This window comes from Pecten maximus, chromosome 3 (assembly GCF_902652985.1).
Source record: "Pecten maximus chromosome 3, xPecMax1.1, whole genome shotgun sequence".
NCBI classification, from domain to species: domain Eukaryota; kingdom Metazoa; phylum Mollusca; class Bivalvia; order Pectinida; family Pectinidae; genus Pecten; species Pecten maximus.
The window spans coordinates 2843307-2870468 of NC_047017.1; the positions used below are offsets into that span (position 1 = coordinate 2843307).

At 36.1% G+C, this 27162-nt stretch overlaps 2 protein-coding genes across 4 annotated transcripts; both read left to right on the top strand.

Annotated features, from left to right (window-relative positions):
- The first annotated feature begins 237 nt into the window (after positions 1-237).
- LOC117322956 (4-coumarate--CoA ligase 1-like) lies at positions 238-8387 on the top strand. 3 transcript variants are annotated; one of them, XM_033877925.1, is made up of 12 exons: positions 238-695; positions 1480-1687; positions 2239-2357; positions 2590-2792; positions 2971-3139; positions 4061-4229; positions 5372-5472; positions 5805-5946; positions 6428-6510; positions 6856-7021; positions 7284-7435; positions 7610-7657. In XM_033877925.1, the coding sequence occupies exons 1-11, from the start codon at positions 390-392 to the stop codon at positions 7397-7399; spliced, it is 1782 nt and encodes a 593-aa protein (XP_033733816.1). In that variant the 5' UTR covers positions 238-389; the 3' UTR covers positions 7400-7435; positions 7610-7657. The 3 variants fall into 3 exon arrangements, with proteins under 3 accessions (XP_033733816.1, XP_033733817.1, XP_033733815.1); XM_033877926.1 differs by lacking the exon at positions 7284-7435 and having other exon boundaries at positions 7610-8387; XM_033877924.1 differs by having other exon boundaries at positions 7284-7698.
- An 8795-nt stretch (positions 8388-17182) lies between these two features.
- LOC117322957 (probable 4-coumarate--CoA ligase 1) lies at positions 17183-23034 on the top strand. The gene is made up of 11 exons (XM_033877927.1): positions 17183-17596; positions 17812-18019; positions 18472-18590; positions 18724-18926; positions 19570-19738; positions 19836-20004; positions 20284-20384; positions 21262-21403; positions 21834-21916; positions 22457-22622; positions 22889-23034. The coding sequence occupies exons 1-11, from the start codon at positions 17336-17338 to the stop codon at positions 22996-22998; spliced, it is 1731 nt and encodes a 576-aa protein (XP_033733818.1). The 5' UTR covers positions 17183-17335; the 3' UTR covers positions 22999-23034.
- The last annotated feature ends 4128 nt before the right edge of the window (positions 23035-27162 follow it).

Sequence of the window (27162 nt, forward strand, 5' to 3'; positions counted from 1 at the left end):
TAATGTTTTAGACTATATCTTTAATCATCTGGTTCACCTAATACTATTTGTATTACTTACTAATGGTCTTGTGTGGTTTTGTCACAACCTAGGTTTTACAATACCAAGAGGAGAATCTTGAAAATAGCTTCCAAAGATGCTCTATTTGAGAACATTACATTTCTTGAGCTAGATTTAGCTGATTGCTCTTATATAAAACAGATGTCCCCATGATATAAATCCTTCTTTTTTCATATTTTGCCCTAGATTTAAATATAAATAAACTTCTTCACATTCGATAGTCTCTTTTTCATGTCTATCCTCTTATATCAAATTGGCCAGTTTATAAGTCTATTATAATGTAATGATATAGTGATGATCACTGCATCATTAATTTTGATTGTTTTTTAATGTGTACTTTTTCAGCCACGATGTCCATTCCAACTTCAAGACTTGGTAAGATAGTACTTACATCCAGAGGCTTCTCCGCATCATTCGCTGGAAAAATCAACAGAAGATATGTACAGAAAAACCGTCGGATATGGTCATCCATTGAAACTCCTATTGACAGAAGGGCATTTGGGAAGCAGTTTTCTACGACATCGGCTGCTCAAGTTATATACACCAGCCCTTTCCCGGATGTAGAAATCAAAACACAATCACTTCCCGAATATATTTTTCCGAAATTCGAGATCTTTGGGAACAAAATGGCCCTTGTAAGTGATACATATCTCTGATAGACATGCTTATTGAAATGTGATTATGGTATATCACACTTTATCATTCAGAAATTTCTATTGAGATCGTGTTGTAGAACTATGTATTCTGCATGTCTTAATATTGTGCACTTATTCTTAGATTTTATTCACAAATATTGACAATATCTTTCAATTTGATTTGATAGGCACTTTAAGATATTAACAGGAATATGACAATAACAATGACAATTTAAGGAAATCCAAATGATAAGAAAAGAGAAACATGCTTAAAATTCTTATGTATCTCCTTTTATGATATCCTCCTGAACCAAAGTAGACAGACGTGGAGAATTTGATAAGAGGGAGGGGTACAAAAATCACTCAACACAAAATATGTAAGAAATGTATAGAGGGTATGTAATATATGTATTTATATAGACTGATGTAGCAGTGCGACAGTTCAATAACTGATTATGTACATTTGAAGTACTTTGAAGTCTAGTTAACGTTGATATGACACAACCTGCAATGCAATTTGTACCACCGTATCACCGGACGATATTAGCAGTGTAATAGTTACTTCGCACAGAGAAATTTATAGTTTAATACAACTAATCTTATGTGCGGCAAAAATGTCATTATAAAGAAGTTAATACAAACGAAAAAGTGTATTGAATGATTTTTTTTTATCTTCATGTTATGCATTAAAAATAGGTATTGTTTGGAAATAGTGAAATTAGCAATTGTTTTACGTAAATTGATGTCCTTCTTTCTTCAATGTTTACTGTATTGTCTTCTACAGGTAGACAACGACACAGGTAAATCGTACACATACCTGCAACTGAGAGACGCGGTGATAAAGGTGGCCAGTGGTCTACACAGACTGGGATACAAAAAGGGAGATGTACTGTGTATGTGCTCCACCAACAGTACCGAGTATGCTATACTCATACTGGCCTGTGTGACGTCAGGCATAATACTCACCACAACAAATCCTGCTTACACTTCCGGTATTTATCGCAAATTGCCGTTGATGATATAATTAGTATAACAATAAAAAATATATTTTACAATGCACATTTTAATCGTTTAATACAGTAAATAGTGATTATATTGATTCTTGTTTTATTCATATTTGTATTTTAAGATTTCCTTATGTTCATTGAAAACGTATGAATTATGTTATGTTATGAATAGCGAAAATTAATTAATGGGCTAATCAGACGTTAATTACCAATATACAATACAAAAAACCACAGTATATTAAAATAATTCATAATAACACAAACAAACCTATACAGTAGGTCTAATATAGGTTTCCATCTTCCCCAGTTTTGTTCCTATTCCCTTTTAACACGTGATTTTTGGATTAAATCTTACTGCATTTGATGGTCATTTTGAGTGATAAATCTCGACATTCAATTGCTCATAGACAAACAAGAACACATCATATCGTGGGGAATTGTAGACATTTATATATGTGTTTATATCATATGAGAAGGTAAAAGCCTCTCCTTAATGTTATTACTTTCACACAATGGTATTATGTTTTCCTTTGCAGGCGAACTTACCCGGCATCTCCTTCATTCAGAATGTAATGGTGTGGTAGTGATTGAAGCACTGCTACCATGCGTCAAAGAGGCGATATCGGCCGACAGGAACCTTCAAACCAATATTAAGGTAACTGGCGATCAAAAATCACAAAGTATGGTTTCTTTCAAATTGCAACTGAGTAAATTGTCGGCATTGTTATAACAATTCCCATATTCGTCACAACATATCATAAGACAATTTGGTGCATGATTAGGGATAAACGAAACTAGCAAAAATTACTCGCATTCTAAATATAGTAACAATTCATCAACAGAATTTTCTCTCTTGTTTAAAATGAACGTCTTTTTCTGTCTACTAGAATATCATTGTGGTCGGTGAAGCCGAGGGATACCGTTCGTTCTCGTCTCTCTTGAAAGACGATGGGAGTCTTTTTAACGAAAATGTGGATTTTAATCCACACAATGACGTTACTTTGTTACCATACTCAAGCGGCACGTCAGGCTTCCCAAAGGGCGTCATGCTCACACACATGAATATCGTCTCAAACCTGCAGCAATTCAGGTAAGAAATTATGTTTGTGTTTTTGTGATTATACCTTAAATAACATATCCCCGTCCTATCTACACAGGGACGTCATATATAACGTTCTAAAGCATAATACAGCCAGATAAACGTATCACAAACCTCTGACTATACTATCCTTGTTAACATATGAAATATCATTTCTATATTGTTACAGAGAATGTACGAGATCCACCTCAGAGGACATAGGTTTGTGCATACTTCCTTTGTTCCATTCCTATGGTATGATCCCCATACTGTTGGGCACTCTCCAGGAGGGAGGAACTCTGGTAACCATGCCTCGCTTTGAGCCCGAACCTTTCCTTAATGCTCTTCAGCGGCACAGGGTAAGATAGATTATATTACCATTCTTTGATTTGGTAATGCCAAATGGTGTTGATTTCAAGTCTCCTGTCAAGTTTTGGTATAGATGTTTTCTTACTCTAACTGTTTGTGACTTTTAAAGTGAGACACACAAATATTTGTTAGACCAAACCGTCTAAATTCAATGAAACTCTTACATTCGATAAGAAAACCGATTGATAGAAGTTCTACAGCTTCTGGATCCTTTAAGATGTTTGAAAAGTTTGACTGCATAGCATATTGTAACCGTATGAAATATAATAGTTTATGCATTGTAATGAAACTTCGAAATATCCAGGAACATAATACAGATCTATATCCATTGTAACGATTGTTTCCTAGTAACTAACACACATCAGCAAAGACGTACACAATAACTAATCATACAAGTGACATAAAGAAATATTTTAACCGATGTATCATAGGAACTGTACATGTTATATCCGCAATTATTAAAACGTATTGCATTCAATAGATTAGAAGTCTTTTCTATTCATTTTGTATAGTATGTTTGTGCAAGTAAAATGTTAAGTAGTGGCCGTCAGATCCTGTCATACTTATTTGTTATTAATCGAGACAATTAAAAAGGAATATATACGTATTCAATATGTAAAGCCATAAAGTCTCCTAATGTTGCAGTATTACCATAGCTACGAGAATAAACATTCACGTTTCCAAGTGTCTTTTTTTATAATTAGTATCACGTGACCTCGAGGGAACCTTTACCTATTATGAAACCAAATAATACTTAATTGCAAAATATAGACAATTATCCATTGTTTTGATAACTGATAGGTAATTATACTATTTTATTGTTACACATAGAGAATTTAAAGAGATATATGAATTTAAAGAGATATATTTTGTTTAAAAAAATAATAGGTACAGAAATTTGTGTCTGTTAGGTGACGATACTTCAGATGGTGCCACCAATAGTCTTGTTTCTTGCTAAACACCCTATGGTACAGAAGTATGACCTGACCAGTATACAGGTATCAATCTGTGCGGCTGCACCGCTGGCTTTCTCACTGTTTACGGAATACCAGAACCGATTGAATTTATCAATTATCCAAGGTATGTTAATTACGTTTTTTTTTGTTTTTGTTTTTTTCGTCTAGTCTGTAACCTATTCACATGTAACTCCGTTTTCTTTGGAAATCTGAATATGTCTATATTGTATAAATTAATTTTAATTTGGATCGACTAATGCATGTCTGCTTTTTGAGTTAGTTCAAAATGCTAATCACGTAGTTTCCCCACTTTATGCAAGTGGCCGCCATTTTACATCAACGTCAGTGACAAAGGAGGAATATGTATTATGATATCGAATTAGAAAATTCAAAAACGACAATAAAATGGGAAAATATTATCGCATAACTGAAGAGAGTTACCATTATAATTAAAAAGAAATTTATCAAAATAACAAAAGCAAAATGCAAAAGTCCAACTCAGATAAAATAATCTTTGCTATAGATATTTGATGTACATTTACGACCTATAGAACTTAACATCTTCGAATTAACATGCACTAGTGCTCGTGTCAGATTTTGTTTATGAAATGGATATGTTACAGAAAAATATCTTTCCTCTCTATTCTTTTCCCCCCATGCATTGCTTTCTGTCTCCTTTAACAATACTCGTCCTCATATTATCAACCAACACAAAATTGTTTGAATACATACATAACCTGTCCATACTTCAAGCCCGACTAGAACAACATTACGATTATTGTAACGTTTAGAAATTACTTCAAAACTGGATAAAGGAGTTGAACACCAGATGTTATTCTATAAAGTTCATTGAAAGGTCTAGTATTTTATCAGCATGAATTTCAATTAAAAAAAATGTAGTGTTACATCTGTTAGACGTTAAGTAAAGGGTGTAAGGTTATATCGCTTTTGGGTTCAATGAAGGGTGTAGTATTACATTATTTGTGTGGCGTTTAATGAATGGTGTAGAATTGCATCTGTATGCAGTTTAATTAAGGGTGTAGTATATCATTAGTATGGAGTTTAATCAAGGATGTAGAAATTACATCTGTATGGATTCCAGAGACGGTTGAAGTGTTACATCTGTATGAAGTTCAGTAAGGGGTTATTATCATATGTTATATAACAGTTATATGTAAAGTCTAAATGTATTCACCATTTAATAACAAATGTAAAGCGTTTTAAGTACAGAGATTATCAGTTGTTCCTCCCTTTTTTGTATTTTAGGGTATGGTATGACGGAGCTGAGTCCTGTGGCAACCTTAGATACTATGTCATCAGTTCATCCGGGAACTTCTGGATTTCTGATTCCCAATACTAGTGCTAAGGTAAATTTAAAGTTAGAATCCAGCATTTTATTCAGTTGATACTCTCAGTTTGTGTACATTTGAACTACAAGCGTGAATAGAGGGCGCCACTTTACATTTGATAGACTATCTGAAAAATGGGTTTTTACCACTCAGCTTAAATTTATTTTAGTGGTAAATTTATAATTTTGATTTATAATTAATAACGACACCGTACCAACTGATACTTATATAAATCACTCAGATATATTAATAGCTTAACTTAACGTAAAGTTATTTTCATGATGAATGGTTTTGTATCTTTTATTTGCACGTGTTAACAAGGCCGATATTAACACGAGTGTATGATGCAGGTAGTAAACATAGACACGGGAGCCGAACTTGGCCCTGGACAGATAGGTGAGATATGTATACGGGGACCGCAAATCATGAAAGGATATCACAACAACAAGGAAGCTACAGACGAAACTGTTAGAGACGGATGGCTTCATACAGGTATTTTTCGTCTAAGATATTAACATCATTAAAATTGCTCTTTAATGTTATCATCCATAACATATATGTATTTTCATTTGAGTTATAAACTTTGATAATTTTATCAATAACGCTCAGTCCATGCATACTTCCAGCATATCACAATGGACACATTCGTCGTACAACGCCATCTGGTGATTTTTCTTACCCTGCTTTTGCGTATTACCTCTAATGAAATGACTTTAGTTTTAAATTTGATGTCGCTATTGGAAAAACAAATCCTTCATATTTGTATATTGGTTTTGATGCATTTTAATGTAAAGGTATCTTGTCGTTGACTTATTTTTTTAGTTTTACATAAAATTTTAAAGAAATGAACATGTCATAGAAATGGATCATATTTGTTCGTCTATCTATTTTACGACATATCTCCATTCAATTGATCTTAACTAATAGCTAAACACAAAACATATTTGAAATTTAGATAATTTTCGCTTTGAAGGCGACATTGGTTACGTGAACGACGACGAATGCTTTGTGATCACAGATAGATTGAAGGAACTGATCAAGTACAAAGGATTTCAGGTACTGGATGAAGAGACAATGAATGAAAACAAGGCAGTTGTATTTGTGAGGGATCTTAGCAATTGATAATACCTATACGACTGACAGTTTGATAATCATACTTGATAACGACATACTTGAATCGAACCCGGGACTTCTAGCTAGCCAGTCTTACACTGAACCGATCAAGCTAAAAAGAGAAACTCTCTATATCCGAGTAGTATATTGCGGCTTGTATTATCGGCGTTGCAGGTGTATCGAGATAATAGATTTATATTGTGTAAAGGAAATGATAAATGCATACACTTCACTCACGTTGATGTTGTGTGAAGATTTTACTTACAATTTGTGTTGTTACTAAACCAGATAGCTCCAGCAGAGTTGGAGGATCTTCTACTCCAACATCCGGGGATCCAGGACGCGGCGGTGATCGGTGTTGCGGATGAGGAAGCAGGGGAAGTGCCAAGAGCTTACGTAGTGCCTAAACCAGACCAGGCACTTACATGTGAGAGCGTGGCAAAGTTTGTAGAAAGTAAGGGGCACAAACTCTCACCACGGCAAATACTCATTGGCATAGTGTTTGGATTTTGTTAAGATATAAATCAGCGCATTGCAATGTTATTTCTTAATTTCTTAAATCCTACCTATATGAAAATGATATTTATTTATTTACATCAGTTGTAATGTGACGAAATCAGGTATCGAGGAAGAAACAACAAAGAGACGTTACAAAGTAATGACTATAATCGTGAGCATGACTGAATAACGAAAAATGATTTTTTTTATTGTTATAGAAAATGTATCTGGATACAAGAAACTCAGAGGAGGCGTAGAAATACTAGAGCAGATTCCCAAATCGCCTTCAGGAAAAATCCTCAGACGCATACTTAGAGACAATTATGGAAAATAATACCTTGGACTAACTGCAGTGTTACGAAAAAGGATGGTTAGAACAAAACAGAATTGTGATAACAGGTTTCATGGTTATGCGTATATACTTACTAATTTAAAGTACCTGTTCTGCCTTTACTCCCTTATCTCAAAATGACGGTCTCAATATGTCTTACCGTATGTTGTGCTCAATGAGTATACACATGGTCTGTACTTGTGTGTGTTGTAGGAATGAAAATGTGCTCACATGAGGAGGACGAGGACGAGGAGGACGAGGAGGGATGAAGACTAAGAGGACGAGGACGAGGAGGACGAGGACGAGGACGAGGATATGTTAGAATGATATTTGAAAACTACAAATATTTTAATGAGTTATATTTCATTATTCTATCATAGCGAAGTTCACGGCTAAATTGAATGCAAGAATGTATCCAGAAAGAATGAAAGAATTTTACATTACCATAACCCGTACGAAAGAGTAAGACTGGAGTGAAAGTTGTCAGGGGATGATTTTGATTTAAGAAAAAAGACAAGAAAATAAAGACATTGTAAACGTGGACAAAATAACACGATGGCGAAAATGATATTATTGTGTATAATATATATCCTATTGTAAATGTTAATGAATTAAACATCTTCCTTTAAGTTATTGAAGACTCTGGAAATATTTAGTTCTATAAAGACCACAGAATCTTCCACCAGGCTTCAGTCTAAGTATAGAATCTCAAAAGATTTTCATTTCATATGATATTTGTTGAAACGAGTGCTATGATTAAAAAATGTTTCCTTAATTATCTAGTAATTTTTCAGCTGATATAAAATACTGAGCAGTTGTCATATATAAACATCTTCATTGTGCGTCAATGCAAACCAGGAATGAAATATTCTGCTCACAACTTAGAGTGTTCCAAACAGACACACAATTGTTAAAACTGAATCCAAAATATTGGATGTAATATACTGTGAGATAGAGAAAGGAACGCCTTATATATAAACTTACAAACTTATACTGTTTTTTTAGTTTTGTTTAATTTGGTGTATTTTTCTTAACGTCCTATTAACAGCAAGCGTCAATTAAGAACGTGCCGGGTTTTCAAGGTGGAGGAAATCCGGAGTATCCGAAGAAAAAAACACCGACCTACGGTCAGTACTTGGCAACTGCCCGACGTAGGTTTACGAACTCGCAATCCAGAGGCGGAGGGATGGTGATTAAGTGTCGGGACACCTTAACCACTCGGCTACTGCAGCATTTCTACGTTCTGTAGTACACTTTTTATAAAAAAAAAAATACCTTTAATTGAACCATTTTAAACACTTCATAATGAATCAGTCTTATTTTGAATAAAGATAGTAGGAGCGAATATAAATTGGCTTTTTTCTCTTCGCCATTTATGAAGGACAAACAATGTAAAGCGTATACTTCTATAGCATTGTAAACATCATTGATGAATCCATGGTGCCTTGTCATATGATTTGATAATCCGCGCTACCATGGTACGTACGTAACGACAAATATACTAGTCACGTATTTGTTTAAAAGTCTTAAAAAATTAATAGAGAACATCGAAATAATGATCGTAAATCTAATTCTGTCGATAAGAGTAAAACATGAACAAATATCTAGATAGAACTTTCAAAAAAAGCCCAAGGTGTGATAGACCTTAAATGAAAACGTCTTCTGTCTCCGGGTTACGGGTCAACACAAATAAGGTCAACGATGGTGACAGCAAAACCACCAAACACGTCTGACATCATATCACAAAAGAAAATAGAATATTTCCAAATCCACAAGACCACAAAACTTTACCTTGCTCTTCATTTACCTGCATTTCTCTCAACCATGCGTCGTTATTTTTCCGTCAGTAGTTGACATATGTAATGGAAGATTTTTTTTATAATGGAAACAAGTCTTTGAATATTGAATCAAATTGGACATGTGAAAACCGTACATTTTAGGCAGAGGAAGCAGGGGTATTACTGTCTAGAAATAGAAAATTACCAGTAGGAAACTTGAATCCGGCACGCTTTTCATACGGCTTAGTTGTACACTGTCCCTGTTGGTTACGTAAGGTCGAGATAGGGGGATGATGTTTGCAGTCTGCAGTGGCCTTTTATTCAAGTTGTATAGGGTATATCATGTCGACATGGTTATTAAAGTTTTTGTTGCTTAAAGATAACATATTGCCAATATATATATATAAGTGAAATTGAATGACTTTGCAAGGTTTCGATTACACTTATGACAAATTGTGTTAATGTTGTTTTCAAAATGTTTTTAAATAAATGCATTATTCAATAATTTCCTCGTCAGTTCTGTCTGTTTTCGCAACTTGATTTCAGTGTTCGGTGTCCAACGTCTCTATCCGAGTGATTTTTCCCTTATGCCATCGCGTGGTCACTTGAACAAATGACTACACATGGTATAACTAGCGCGCCCAATTAACGTTTTAGTTAGAAATAAACTTAAAGCACTAGGGTTAGAAACTGGAGAACAGTGCTGTGCATTTTTTCTGCTAATTCACGTAATCATTTAAAGGCGTTAGAAACTTTTAACTTGTCATTACATTCACACATCGAATTGTTCGATGGCATTTTTATTATATTTCATTAATTTAAGCATAAGAAACCTTAGAAAACACTGAAGAACATAAATGCATCCTTCGTGTCAGGCAATGCAGCCACAACATCGAAATGCACAAGTTGCAACATTGTGCAACAATTGTATAATTGTGTATTTATTCATCATAGCCTTCTTTTCATGGCACTATGATCTGATATTGTTGTAGAGGAATGGCATCTAGAGATCACATTCTCAGACATAGTACCTTGAAAAGAAAGTAATTAAATTTTTGATACATCACACTTACATTTACTTTGCTAAATTAAATATTCAACTGAATATTTAACCCCGGAGGGTCTGTCAACGTCAACCACACCAGTGACGTCAATATAGATTCACGTGAAATCTCATAAAACACATTGTGTAGCCAAGTCAGTATTTTGTCATGTGATGAACTTATTTACATGAATACACTAATGAGCAACAAAGTGGAGCGCAACATTACATTCATTAACCTGTTCTTATCAGCTCTTTGATACAATCGGACTCTTAACAAAAACAAAAAACAAGATGGCCAACAAATGGGCATAATTTGTTTCAATCGGTATGTCAATAACCAATTGGAATATCTGGTCACAAAACTCAATGAAGAAGTTGATTTTCAGAAATTCAAGCATTCTCTCTTTCATTTTCAGTGTATTTCCTAGTTGTATATCTCATGAAATATGCTCCCGCTAGCCTTTCTTCGAAAAGTGCTCTCATCACATGAGAACGAAGGGGTTCCTTAAGTTTGGAATCGAGGATGGTAGTGTAAACAGCAAAAATTACAACATAATTAATGTATCATAAGCACAAACTTAGCAACAATTTGTACTACTTGAGATGAGACACTTTAGTCCAATGTATCTCAGGACTGTCAACCACACACACAAAGATTTTCCTAAAACAGAGTAACCTGTGTCTTTCGATCACTGTCGGGACGAACCTGTTTTACCCGATACAGGTACCAGTATCTGGTGACAATCAATAATCTAACGGTGTGTATACATTTCATATTAACTATATACAATGTGAAGTGACATCAATCAATATCAATTATATAATACTACCATTGCAACTTAATTACATAAGATATGTTAGTATGTCTAACGGCATTATTTGCATTTGGTCGAATGATGTTTGCCAGGTATGTGTTACATACGAGGGCTGATTGATATGTTGTGTGCCTCATATTGAAGGATTTGAATTTTGTCGGACATATTGTATTATTTTTCAACATAATCCCCTTCAGTATTTATACACTTTCCAGCGGTGTTTAAGAGCCTTAATGCCACTTTTATAGAACTCCTTTTCTTGGCTGTTCAGAAAGTCATCCACTGCATGAATGACGTCATCATCGGACTGAAAGTGGTTGCCTGAAATAGCTGTTTTCAGTTTTGGAAACAGATGAAAGTCTGATGGAGTGAGATCAGATGAAGAAGGCGGATGCTCAATCAATTTTTAGTCACAATCGTGAATGGCAGCCATGGCATTGACAGACTTGGACAGGAGCATTGTCCTGATGGAATAACACACCTTTAGTGAGCTTTCCGCTGCGCTTAAGTTTACTATTTTCCAGTACCTGCCTAAGAAGTGAAGCATACTATGTGCCATTGATTGTTTGTCCCTTTTGGAAAAAATATATCAGCAGAATACCATCTGCATCCCAGAAAACAGAGGCCATATCCTTCTCAGCTGATTGAACAGCCTTTGCCTTCTTTGGCGGGGGAGAGCCAGTGTTATTTGGCCTCTGGGGTAAAACGATGGCCCCATGTTTCATCCATGGTGACAAAAATGAAGAAAGTTGGCAGGATCTTCCTCCAAAAGGTTAAGCTTAGCACGCGATAACGTGCACCTGGTGTGCTTCTGATCAACTGTCAGTCTTGGTACCCATCGGGCCGAAAGCTTTCTCATTGCAAGATCCTCGTTGACTCGTCTGTCACTCATAACAATATAATGAACTTAATTGCCCATTTCTGGGGTTGCAACAATGACAGGCCTTCCAGGACGGGGGGGGGGGGGGGGGTGTCATCATTAAGACTCTGTTGGCCGCGCTTAAATCCCGCCACCCTCCTTATCACTGTAGCATATAAAGGAGCATCTTTCCCTAGTAAATATCCTTTTTTATGCAAATATTGGATCACTGCTCTTTCACCGATTTTGTCCATTTTGCAAAAGCCGCTTGTGTTGTTAATTTTAGAGTGCTACCTCGTCGACATAAACAAATCAAAAGAGACCAGTCCTTGGGTACACGGCCCTATATAGTCAGAGAATAGTAGGACATAAAATGAACATTCTTTAGTACCTCCTTCAATACGAGGCTAACAATATATCATTCAGCCCTCGTATATGCGTGTCTTTATGCCATCAAACCAATTTGGAAACTTATTGCGTGGGGCCTGAGCCCCACGCAGGTAATACATCGGCGAGTTAAGAAATTTGATCACTTTTGCCAATGGGGAAAAGCGAGTGTGCGCATGTGCTAGGATCAGTAACTTCCGTGAAAAGGTCAGTTAAATATCCGAAAGGGCATGCATGCATCGGCAGCATCTTTTGCCGATATGGGGGAAATCTCCAGTGAAAAGATTTATAGCGGATCAGATTGTAAGAACTCTTCGGACTATTTATAACTTAATATCTGAAAGGACAGGCTTAAACAGACCGACAAAACCTGACTCTAACCGCATTCATTATTAGGCTGGAGCAGCCCAGGTATTGTTTAATCGCCGAATGTCCTATCAGCAAGGAATGTATTACTAGTGCAAACGCTCCATCTAAATGGAGTCAACATTATCTTCATATAAATACAGTAGTGTAGTATCTTAACAAGGGACTTTCTTATCTTATATCCTTTTGATATGTCTAGAATTATAATCACTTGTATGTTCATCAAATGATTATCTAGTCATTTTATCATAACAGATTATCTAGTCATTTTATCATAACATATTATCTAGTCATTTTATCATAACAGATTATCTAGTCATTTTATCATAACAGATTATCTAGTCATTTTATCATAACAGATTATCTAGTCATTTTATCATAACAGATTATACCTAGCCAGTGTTCAATTATTCTGATGAGAAATGACAAGTTTGAAAATGGAGTCAATACATAATGTATTACCTTTGTTTAAACTAGCATCATAGCAAGGGACTTGCTTTATCATATCCGTTTAATGATGACATCTAGAATTATAGTGTTGAGGTATTTTTCTTGATGTTATCGCAATATATAGATAGATATAATATCACTGTAGAAATTATTTATATATAGAAATAATATGATCACATTGTATGCAAGCAATGTCTAGTCATTTGATAATCCGCGCTACCATGGTACGTACGTAACGACAAATATACTAGTCACGTATTTGTTTCAAAGTCTTAAAAAATTAATAGAGAACATCGAAATAATGATCGTAAATCTAATTCTGTCGATAAGAGTAAAACATGAACAAATATCTAGATAGAACTTTTAAAAAAGCACATGGTGTGATAGACCTTAAATGAAAACGTCTTCTGTCTCCGGGTTACGGGTCAACAAAAATAAGGACTACGGTAGTGACAGCAAAACCACCAAACACGTCTGACATCATATCGCAAAACAAAATAGAATATTTCCAAATCCACAAGACCACAAAACTTTACCTAGCTCTTCATTAACCCACATTTCTCTCAACCATGCGTCGTTGACATATGTAATGGAAGATTTTATTTATAACGGAAACAAGTCCTTGAATATCAAATTGGACATGTGAACACCATAGTAAGTAGAGGAAGCAGGAATATTACTGTCTAGAAATAGAAAATTATCAGTAGGAAACTTGAATCCGGCACGTTTTTCATACGGCTTAGTTGTACACTGTCCCTGTTGGTTACGTAAGGTCGAGATAGGGGGATGATGTTTGCAGTCTGCAGTGGCCTTGTATTTTGGTTTGTTTGGTTTGTTTTTGTTTAACGTCCTATTAACAGCCAGGGTCATTTAAGGACGTGCCAGGTTTTGGAGGTGGAGGAAAGCCGGAGTACCCGGAGAAAAACCACCGGCCTACGGTCAGTACCTGGCAACTGCCCCATGTAGGTTTCGAACTCGCAACCCAGAGGTGGAGGGCTAGTGTTAAAGTGTCGGGACACCTTAACCACTCGGCCATCGCGGCAGTCTGCAGTGGCCTTGTATTCAAGTTGTACAGGGTATATCATGTCGACATGGTTATTAAAGTTTTTGTTGCTTAAAGATAACATATTGCCAATATATATATATAAGTGAAATTGAATGACTTTGCAAGGTTTCGATTACACTTGTGTGTTAATGTTGTTTTCAAAATGTTTTTAAATAAATGCATTATTCAATAATTTCCTCGTCAGTTCTGTCTGTTTTCGCAACTTGATTTCAGTGTTCGGTGTCCAACGTCTCTATCCGAGTGATTTTTCCCTTATGTCATCGCGTGGTCACTTGAACAAATGACTACACATGGTATAACTAGCGCGCCCAATTAACGTTTTAGTTAGAAATAAACTTAAAGCACTAGGGTTAGAAACTGGAGAACAGTGCTGTGCATTTTTTCTGCTAATTCACGTAATCATTTAAAGGCGTTAGAAACTTTTAACTTGTCATTACATTCACACATCGAATTGTTCGATGGCATTTTTATTATATTTCATAAATTTAAGCATAAGAAACCTTAGAAAACACTGAAGAACATAAATGCATCCTTCGTGTCAGGCAATGCAGCCACAACATCGAAATGCACAAGTTGCAACATTGTGCAACAATTGTATAATTGTGTATTTATTCATCATAGCCTTCTTTTCATGGCACTATGATCTGATATTGTTGTAGAGGAATGGCATCTAGAGATCATATTCTCAGACATAGTACCTTGAAAAGAAATTAATTAAATTTTTGATACATCACACTTACATTTACTTTGCTAAATTAAATATTCAACTGAATATTTAACCCCGGAGGGTCTGTCAACGTCAACCACACCAGTGACGTCAATATAGATTCACGTGAAATCTCATAAAACACATTGTGTAGCCAAGTCAGTATTTTGTCATGTGATGAACTTATTTACATGAATACACTAATGAGCAACAAAGTGGAGCGCAACATTACATTCATTAACCTGTTCTTATCAGCTCTTTGATACAATCGGACTCTTAACAAAAACAAAAAACAAGATGGCCAACAAATGGGCATAATTTGTTTCAATCGGTATGTCAATAACCCATTGGAATATCTGGTCACAAAACTCAATGAAGAAGTTGATTTGCAGAAATTCAAGCATTCTCTCTTTCATTTTCAGTGTATTTCCTAGTTGTATATCTCATGAAATATGCTCCCGCTAGCCTTTCCTCGAAAAGAAAGTGCTCTCATCACATGAGAACGAAGGGGTTCCTTAAGTTTGGAATCGAGGATGGCAGTGTAAACAGCAAAAATTACAACATAATTAATGTATCATAAGCACAAAGTTAGCAACAATTTGTACTACTTGAGATGAGACACTTTAGTCCAATGTATCTCAGGACTGTCAACCACACACACAAAGATTTTCCTAAAACAGAGTAACCTGTGTCTTTCGATCACTGTCGGGACGAACCTGTTTTACCCGATACAGGTACCAGTATCTGGTGACAATCAATAATCGAACGGTGTGTACAGATGTATACATTTCATATTAACTATATACAATGTGAAGTGACATCAATCAATATCAATTATATAATACTACCACTGCAACTTAATTACATAAGATATGTTAGTATGTCTAACGGCATTATTTGCATTTGGTCGAATGATGTTTGCCAGGTATGTGTTACATACGAGGGCTAATTGATATGTTGTGTGCCTCATAATGAAGGATTTGAATTTTGTCGGACATATTGTATTATTTTTCAACATAATCCCCTTCAGTATTTATACACTTTCCAGCGGTGTTTAAGAGCCTTAATGCCACTTTTATAGAACTCCTTTTCTTGGCTGTTCAGAAAGTCATCCACTGCATGAATGACGTCATCATCGGACTGAAAGTGGGTGCCTGAAATAGCTGTTTTCAGTTTTGGAAACAGATGAAAGTCTGATGGAGTGAGATCAGATGAAAAAGGCGGATGCTCAATCAATTTTTAGTCACAATCGTGAATGGCAGCCATGGCATTGACAGACTTGGACAGGAGCATTGTCCTGATGGAATAACACACCTTTAGTGAGCTTTCCGCTGCGCTTAAGTTTACTATTTTCCAGTACCTGCCTAAGAAGTGAAGCATACTATGTGCCATTGATTGTTTGTCCCTTTTGGAAAAAATATATCAGCAGAATACCATCTGCATCCCAGAAAACAGAGGCCATATCCTTCTCAGCTGATTGAACAGTCTTTGCCTTCTTTGGCGGGGGAGAGCCAGTGTTATTTGGCCTCTGGGGTAAAACGATGGCCCCATGTTTCATCCATGGTGACAAAAATGAAGAAAGTTGGCAGGATCTTCCTCCAAAAGGTTAAGCTTAGCACGCGATAACGTGCACCTGGTGTGCTTCTGATCAACTGTCAGTCTTGGTACCCATCGGGCCGAAAGCTTTCTCATTGCAAGATCCTCGTTGACTCGTCTGTCACTCATAACAATATCATGAACTTAATTGCCCATTTCTGGGGTTGCAAATATTGGATCACTGCTCTTTCACCGATTTTGTCCATTTTGCAAAAGCCGCTTGTGTTGTTATTTTTAGAGTGCTACCTCGTCGACATAAACAAATCAAAAGAGACCAGTCCTTGGGTACACGGCCCTATATAGGATATAAAAAGAACATTCTTTAGTACCTCCTTCAATACGAGGCTAACAACATATCAATCAGCCCTCGTATATGCGTGTCGTTATGCTATCAAACCAATTTGGAAACTTATACAGAGATTCTGGCGATGTTTTATTGGATCTTGCTCATCTGACAATGTATCGCTGAGTAATTCATACCCACTACTCATATGGTACTCGCAGCAAAACTTTTCAGGTCAGGTATCTATTTTCTGTTTAACTGTCTTTTTTGTACCACTGTAAAACAGCTACTTATATTTTGCTACTATAATGAGATTTGACAAGTTAATAATATATTCCCATTGTTAAATAGTTATGTCAATGTAACTTCTGCTCACTGAGCTGACTGGAGTCACGAGGTAGGAAGCGTGCCCAGTTTATTGGAAGGATTGAGCGTTGTGCCTGTGCAGTGACCTAGTTTGTGTTGTTATTCCATATCGAATGTGTAGTGTGCAGTCATTTTGGACTTTACTACTGCAGACAGGGTAGTGTGACGTTAGTATACATGTAAATACCGAAAGCAAAATCAGCCAACGATCTGTAGCAAATCATGATGAGATTTGGTAATTGGGTAAGCAGAGCGACTGTCCTGTGTACGTATTCCCGACCCTGTGTGTCCACTGGTTGTCTGAGGAGAATCTCTCCCAATGTATTGTCATCCGTGAGACCGCCGTGTTACAGGGAGTTCTCCAACACCGCTGTCCGAAATGTTATCTACACAAGTCCCATACCGGATATACACATCAAGGAGGAATCTTTGGCGGATTATCTTTTACCAAAACTTGAGAGATTCGGCAGTAGAACGGCACTTGTAAGTTTAACGATATAAAGAAAGGACTTAATTATAATAATATTAATGTATATAGCAATGTTTTCAAAACATGCATCATTAAAGTGTGTGCATATAAAAGCGAATATCTCGTCGCAGTTCCATTTAATTGATAATGTCCGATACATCATTAGGGGCTATACTATCGCAAAAATGTTTTTGTGTACCTTTTCATCACATTTTATTATTCTTCCCAGGTAGACAACGATACAGGTAAATTGTACACTTACCTAGAATTGAAGGACGCTGTGATAAAGGTGGCCAGTGCCCTACATAGACTGGGGTACAAAAAGGGAGATGTACTGTGTATGTGCTCCACCAACAGTACCGAATATGCTATACTCATACTGGCCTGTGTGACGTCAGGCATAATACTCACCACAACAAATCCTACCTACACCCCTGGTATGTATAATATGTCGCTAAGCTAAAAATAGAAATAGAAGGAAGGCTTTACGATATTCACATTTCAATTGTCTTAATTTTTTTATATTGAGCCACATTATCCCAGACTCAAATCAAATAAGCTGGGTGAAATTGTATATCACTATATTTCCTTTGTCACAATCTCTTATCTTAAGCTCAGATCCAAAACATGCTAATTATTTCGTTACATGAATGACCGTTTGATTATCAATTCGATACAAACATATAAATAAGCATATTATTTTGGCGCGAATATTTACATGAAATACTATTTAGATTTAGATTGATAATATCTCTTATCTGTTAATGAGACATTTATTTGTCCCCGCGCATTGCTGAAAACATACATATTAAGCAACCCATGCTTTCAGTTGCAGAAAGCAGTCAACCTTAAATATACTACGAATTGCAAGGGTCATTGTTTCTTTCAGTTGAACTTGCAAGGCACCTGAGCCATTCAGGCTCCACCGGTGTGATTTTGATGAAATCACTACTGCCGAACGTCAAAGAAGCTCTTGCAAGTGACAATGTTTTAAAACATAAGCTCAAGGTATGATGCATTATAGTAATGATGTTTTATGTTATATTTAATAACATTCTAAATTCTGAAGTTAAAAAGATCTGATTAATGCCCATTGCAATCATATGAATGAAGGTCTATTTTCGTTATATATTTTAAACAGAACATCATAGTAGTGGGTGAAATGGAAGGATATGAATCGTTCTCAAGTCTGCTCAACGATGACGGTACTTGTTTCCCGGAGAATCTCACGATTGATCCGAACGAGGACGTGGCACTCCTGCCGTACTCCAGTGGGACCACGGGGCTCCCTAAGGGAGTCATGCTGACACACATGAACGTTATAGCAAACCTTCAGCAGACGAGGTAATGTCATTGTTACATTGTATTGTTTTTTCTTTACAGTTCCAGTTCTGTTAATTTTATCTAATACAATGTCTGTAATAATCCTCCAGTAAAACTTTCTTGGCTAACTGTTTTAACTTATAAAATTGAAATTGGCTTCCGAATCTTTAACTTTATTTTTTATTGTCAAAATGACTCGACATGCTGCAAATCGAACTCGAGAAGGGAACATAGTGCACGTTTCGACACCATTTACCCAATGTTAAGTTAGATAAGCTGCAACAAGTCAAAATCAGACAATGATGTTAAAGAACAAACAAAAATAAATTTATTACATATATATGTATTTGGTTAAAAGAAAAATCTTATTAAAGCATTAAAGAAACTTAATCGAGGTGTTATAGGGTAGTCCAGAATTATTAGCTCATTCGTTATCAGTATCAATATTGGTGCGTGATATGAATGAAATTCTATGAGGTACAAAAATCACCACAATTAATGTTTTCAGCACATTCACCTACAAAAGATGATTGATATCAAATATATCACCAAAGCGGGTTTACACTAGAAAGCTTTACCATTTTGATTAAAACCAGTTAAGGACCTGTTATAATTTACGGTTTGAACAATATATAACATGTCTATACACCGCTAATGTTTACAGGCCACAACTAACTATCACGATGGATGACACCATTCTGTGCCTTCTGCCAATGTTTCACGTTGCTGGCTTGATCGCCATTTTAATGGGAATATTAAAAGATGGCGGGAAAATTGTCACGTTACCTCAGTTTGAACCTGGATCCTTCCTGAAAGCTATCCAGCAGCACAAGGTATTCAAAACTTCTATATCATCATTTTAGGATAACTTAACTGTAAAACTTCATTATGTCCATTTGCTTGTGCTAACAGATGCGAGATCCGTTTTAGGTGACCCTGCTGTATATGGTGCCCCCTATAGCACTGTTCCTAGCCAGACATCCACTCGTTGACAAGTTTGACATTTCAAGCATCCGAAGCCACGTTTGTGCAGCTGCTCCATTAGGAGAGTCATTGTGTTTGGAGTATGAAAACAGAATCAAACATCCGATTTGTCAAGGTAGCTTTGGATACTACATGAAATACCTCATCTTTTATCTGAAGGTTTCAAATATTTTTAACATCTTACTGAACATTTTCCACCTTTATTTCGTTATCTTTTATTTTTCCTTTGTTTATTCATTTTCAGAATATTCCTAGATTTCTTGTTTAAAATTTAAAATCAAATGTATTGGTCTTAACTCTATGTTGAAAGCAGTATTGTTGAAAATCGATATATTAATAGCCGATAATACGAGTCTTGATGAAAAATAGAAACTTTTTTATTCTCTAAATGTAGGTTACGGGATGACAGAACTGAGCCCATTTGCTACATTAGACACACTACCTCCCTACCATTTAGGAACGGTCGGGCAACTAGTACCGAACACAAAAGCTAAGGTAAGAAAAAGTCTACAAAATGGCTACATCTATACTCCGGAAGTGACTTCTTCCACGTTCTTAATGAGATATATATTTCTGATGTGTTGGTTTTTTTTTCATAAGTACATGCGTCTGCTTCTGGTTAGTATTGATAGAAAATCACTAGCCCCTACACTTACTACATAAAGTGTTGCTTTAGTTAAAGTAGGGGCTAATATTTTTCGGCATAGCCGTATAATATTCTTTTGGCCCCGGATATGACGCGACAGGTGGCGTTACTGGTCAAGATGAAGTATGTGATTGGTCAATGTAGAGGTAAATGCAGAATGCTGATATGCAGTTAAAAACGAAACAAAGTTAAGATTGAATGCAAGCTGAATAAGTGGGTGTATCTTTTCAAATGAAACATTAAGAAAATAATATTCCTGATTAAAATCAATATTCTTATTATCACCAAAAATGATTGAAACTGATATAATTTTGTTATCCTTGCTAAAACGCATTAGTTCGTTAATTATAACAACCAGCATTAAAACTATGCCGCTTATCTTTTTTAAAGATACTTCTTGATTCTATTAATACTTACCAGAAACAGACGCTTGTGTTATGAGTTACAATTTGTAACTCTATTCCTAATAAACATATTAAACTTAGTGAAAAGTAGATCAGTAAATGATATGTTGTTTTGGTTGAAATATATACCAATGTCTAATACTATTTCTGCATGTGCAAGCTTTTATTACCTGCATAAGGTGTTGTATGAATGCATACATTTATATTAAGATGTCTATCTTAATCTCTGGTCAGGAATGACCGAAATGAATATCAAGCATCTGTTTGACGAATTGTGTTGTTTATACTGCACAAGCGTGTATTAATGTTGGGTTACCACCAGATAATGTGTCCGGAGACTGGAGCTGCACTAGGACCTGGGGAAACTGGGGAGATTTGTATAAATGGGCCTCAAGTCATGAAGGGATACCTAAATAACGAGGAGGCTACACGAGAAATGATCAAGGACGGATGGCTTTTCACAGGTACAGAAACACAAAAATTAAAGTGGAATTCGAACCACAACTCTCAAAATAAGGTCACTTGATAGCGAACAAGAATAAGACCAGGCGTTTAGGAAGTGCAAGCGTATTGTACTTCGTCGACGAAGTTTTCCATATAAATCTGGTATTCAATGCTTTAACTGTTTAATACAGTCGCTAAGTATACAGGTAAAGGGTTTCTTTTTAACGGAGATTTATCATATATGCTTTTTGGTATGTCATCTGTTTGTTCCTCATTCACATTAACGTCAACTCAACATTGGACAGTGTACGAAAAAAAGAAATAAATCTGTATTTACGATTATCGCTTTCTAACGGGAAAACTCTACAATTTGATCTCTAACTTTCTTTTAATATATAATCCTTCCTAACATAACTAATTAGAACAGGAGGATATTATGTCTACCACTAGGTGATTTGGGGCACGTGCGAGAGGACGGATGTTTCGTCATCGCAGACAGACTGAAGGAACTCATCAAGTACAAAGGGCTGCAGGTTTGTGCTTTTGAGTTGGCAAGTCGTCTTTGCAGCATCCGATGTTATATTGAAATGGGGTTCGACGATCCTTATTTTGAAACAGGCGTTATCACCCCATGATCTTGGTACATTATACTATGCGTTCTCAGGACAAATAAAGGTTCATACATAAAATTGGCAGGAATGAAATATATTTCATACATATTTATTATTGCACGAAGACATGTGTGGATACGTCAGTTAGGCCAAAAAATAACTTTATTGTTTTCTACCTGAATATTATTATTTTGAGAATGTGACGAAATGGCGATATCTTACCTTACCACTCATGATGTGATATTCAATTTGGAAGCAATTAAATATCTTATATTTACAAATAAAGCCACAAAAACAATTATTATACAGTAGCTAAATTACAATGACAGAAAGACATATTCTCGTGCGAAGTTCGATACTCACCGAGTAATTAGTTTACAACTTTTTTTTTATTATTTGATATACATAGACTAGTCATGTGTGAAATCAGTATGTTTTTTTATTTCTCATTATTGAAAAAAGGTTGCCCCAGCAGAGCTTGAGGATGTATTACTGAGTCATCCCGGGGTACAGGACGTGGCAGTAATAGGGGTCCCAGATGAGAGGGCTGGGGAAATCCCTCGTGCCTACATCGTACCTAAACCAAACAGCAAGTACACCCCAGAAGATATATCGAAATTCGTCGAAGGTAAGTTTGATATATCAAAGTACGAGATGCTTCGGCGATTGGTTAAACCGACAACAATAGTGTTTATTGAAGAAAACTACAGAAGTAATTATGAACGATTTTATAATGCAAATCGACAAATTTAATTATAAAGTATATAATCGAATTGAAATGCATTTCTTTTAGGAGATAGATATTGTACCGATTTTAAAAGCATGGAAAATCTTTCAAAATAAATAAATATTGCGTAGCCAAGTACTGTGTAATTAATTCTTACGTATTGACAGAAAACGTTGCTTCATACAAGAAACTGAGAGGAGGAGTTGAATTCCTGGAGGAAATTCCAAAATCACCATCAGGAAAAATACTCAGGCGTATTCTTCGGGACATGCCCTAAATAATTCGTCATAACAGGTGATGTAAAAAAAAAAAAGACATACAAGCATATACAATCAGGTTATATACGTTTTGTCTCCTCAACTTGTATTGCAAGTTGTTTGTTTGATATGTACGGGATATAACATTAAAATTAACACGTGTTACTTAAATCTTTTTCTGCTTATTATTTACTGTTTTTGTTATTACATTATATATTTTGTTGTGCAAGATGACAGAATATACAATGTTATATACTCAATATCTATATATTGCCAACAATGGAAAGTGTAGTCTACGATCACGCGAGTGAGGTATGTAAATACGTCCGTGTACAAGCTTGACCAGGTGTAGACTACGCCGATAGTGGTCACGCACGGCCGAACATCAACTCCGGTACGAGGTGTCATAAATAATTCATTGTTTATTTCATTACATTTCATTGTTATAATATTATATTTCATTGTTTATAAAATTATATTTCATTCTTTGTAATAACATTTCATTTCTTTTTTTTTATTACTTGATATTTTCATTGTTTTTATTTCAACTTATCATTTTTACATTACATTTTATTGTTAGTACATTATATTTTCAGTATTTTTAGCCCACCATCATCAGATGGTGGGCTATTCAAATCGCCCTGCGTCCGTGGTCCGTCGTCCGTCCGTCCGTCCGTCCCTCCCTCCGTCCGTCCGTCCGTCCGTCCGTCCGTCCGTCCGTCCGTCCGTCCGTAAACAATTCTTGTTATCGCTAATCCTCAGAAAGTACTGAAGGGATCTTTCTCAAATTTCATATGTAGGTTCCCCTTGATGCCTAGTTATGCATATTGCATTTTGGGACCGATCGGAAAACAACATGGCCGACAGGCAGCCATCTTGGATTTTGACCATTGAAGTTTGTTATCGCTATTTCTGAGAAAGAGCTGAAGGGATCTTTCTCAAATTTCATATGTAGGTTCCCCTTGGTGCCTAGTTATGCATATTGCATTTTGGGACCGATCGGAAAACAACATGGCCGACAGGCAGCCATCTTGGATTTTGACCATTGAAGTTTGTTATCGCTATTTCTAAGAAAGTACTGAAGGGATCTTTCTCAAATTTCATATGTGGGTTTCCCTTGGTGCCTAGTTATGCATATTGCATTTTGGGACCGATCGGAAAACAACATGGCCGACGGGCAGCCATCTTGGATTTTGACCATTGAAGTTTGTTATCGCTATTTCTGAGAAAGTACTGAAGGGATCTTTCTCAAATTTTATATGTAGGTTTCCCTTGGTGCCTAGTGATGCATATTGCATTTTGGGACCGATCGGAAAACAACATGGCCGACGGGCAGCCATCTTGGATTTTGACCATTGAAGTTTGTTTTTGCTATTTCTGAGAAAGTACTGAAGGGATCTTTCTCAAATGTCATATGTGGGTTTCCCTTGGTGCCTAGATATGCATATTGCATTTTGGGACCGATTGGAAAAAAACATGGCCGACGGGCAGCCATCTTGGATTTTGACCATTGAAGTTTGTTATCGCTATTTCTGAGAAAGTACTGAAGGGATCTTTCTCAAATTTCATATGTAGGTTTCCCATGGTGCCTAGTTATGCATATTGCATTTGGGACCGATCGGAAAACAACATGGCCGACAGGCAGCCATCTTGGATTTTGACCATTGAAGTTTGTTATTGCTATTTCTGAGAAAGAGCTCTTTCTCAAATTTCATATGTAGGTTCCCCTTGGTGCCTAGTTATGCATATTGCATTTTGGGACCGATCGGAAAACAACATGGCCGACAGGAAGCCATCTTGGATTTTGACAATTGAAGTTTGTTATTGCTATTTCTAAGAAAGTACTGAAGAGATCTTTCTCAAATTTCATATGTGGGTTTCCCTTGGTGCCTAGTTATGCATATTGCATTTTGGGACCGATCGGAAAACAACATGGCCGACGGGCAGCCATCTTGGATTTTGACCATTGAAGTTTGTTATCGCTATTTCTTAGAAAGTGCTAAAGGGATCTTTCTCAAATTTTATATGTAGGTTTCCCTTGGTGCCTAGTTATGCATATTGCATTTTGGGACCGATCGGAAAACAACATGGCCGACGGGCAGCCATCTTGGATTTTGACCATTGAAGTTTGTTTTTGCTATTTCTGAGAAAGTACCGAAGGGTTCTTTCTCAAATTTCATATGTGGGTTTCCCTTGGTGCCTAGATATGCATATTGCATTTTGGGACCGATTGGAAAACAACATGGCCGACGGGCAGCCATCTTGGATTTTGACCATTGAAGTTTGTTTTTGCTATTTCTGAGAAAGTACTGAAGGGATCTTTCTCAAATTTTATATGTAGGTTTCCCATTGTGCCTAGTTATGCATATTGCATTTTGGGACAGATCGAAAAACAACATGGCCGACAGGCAGCCATCTTGGATTTTGACCATTAAAGTTTGTTATTGCTATTTCTGAGAAAGTACTGAAGGGATCTTTCTCAAATTTCATATGTAGGTTCCCCTTGGTGCCTAGTAATGCATATCGCATTTTGGGACTGATCGGAAAACAACATGGCCGACAGGCAGCCATCTTGGATTTTGACCATAGAAGATTGTTATCGCTATTTCTGAGAAAGTACTGATTGGATCTTTCTCCAATTTCATATGTAGGTTCCCCTTGGTGCCTAGTTATGCATATTGCATTTTGAGACCAATCAGAAAACAACATGGCCGACAGGCAGCCATCTTGTATTTCGAAAATTGAAACTGGTTATCACTATTACTAAGAAACTAATGAAGGGATCTTCCTGAAATTTCATATGTAGGTTCCCCCAGGTGCCTAGTTATGCATATTGCATTTTGACCCGAAAAAACATAAAATGGCCGCCGGCTTCTCATTGGTTGAGGCTTGTCCGGACAACTCCTCCTAAAGTACTACTCCAATTTTAACGAAACCTGGTATACATGATCAGTATAACATGTAGTTGTACATCCCACATTTTTTTTTTCGATAAAACATTTTTCAAAATGGCCGACGGCTTCTCATTGGTTGAGGCTTGTCCGGACAACTCCTCTTAAAGTACTACTCCGATTTTAATGAAACTTGGTATGCCTTATCAGCATAACATGTAGTTGTGCATTCTTTATTTATTTTTTATTTTTTTAAATATATTTTTCAAAATGGCCACCGGCTTCTCATTGGTTGAGGCTTGTCCGGACAACTCCTCCTAAAGTACTACTCCAATTTTAACGAAACTTGGTATACATTATTAGTATAACATGTAGTTGTGCATTCTTTATTTTTTTTGAAAAAAATATTTTTCAAAATGGCCGCCGGCTTCTCATTGGTTGAGGATTGTCCGGACAACTCCTCCTAAAGTACTACTCCAATTTTAACGAAACTTGGTATACATTATCAGAATAACATGCAGTTGTGCATCCCATATTTTTATATTTTTTTTTTTCGAAAAAACATTTTTTCAAAATGGCCGCCGGCTTCTCATTGGTTGAGGCTTGTCCGGACAACTCCTCCTAAAGTACTACTCCGATTTTAACGAAACTTGGTATACATTTTCAGTATAAGATGTAGTTGTGCATCCTTTATCTTATTTTTTTCGAAAAACCATTTTTCAAAATGGCTGCCGGCTCCTCATTGGTTGAGGCTTGTCCGGACAACTCCTCCTAAAGTACTACTCCGATTTTAACGAAACTTGGTGTACATGATCAGTATAACAGTTTAAAAAATGGGAAATGAACAGGTGCACTCCTAGGTCAGGCAGGGGACTTTGTATTGCTGTTGCAATACTATCCATCCTTGTTTTCTATTGAAAGCGGCGCAGCTCTATTTCAACGCTGCCGATATAACGTAGTCTATATGTCAAGGGTGAATACACCCACCTGCAAAAGGAAATGATTTGATGAACAATTGAATTTATATTAATGATATATTTGTACATCGTATGATTTTCTGATAATTTCTAACTTTCATTATTATTACTTGTAATATACACTCTCATATTTTTGAGGAATAAAGAATGATGATGATGATGATGATTTCATTTCTTTTTTCTTATTACTTGATATTTTCATTGTTTTTATTTCAACTTATCATCATTTTTACATTACATTTTATTGTTAGTACATTATATTTTCAATGTTATTACATTATATTTTCAGTATTTTTTCCATTATATTTTCATTGTT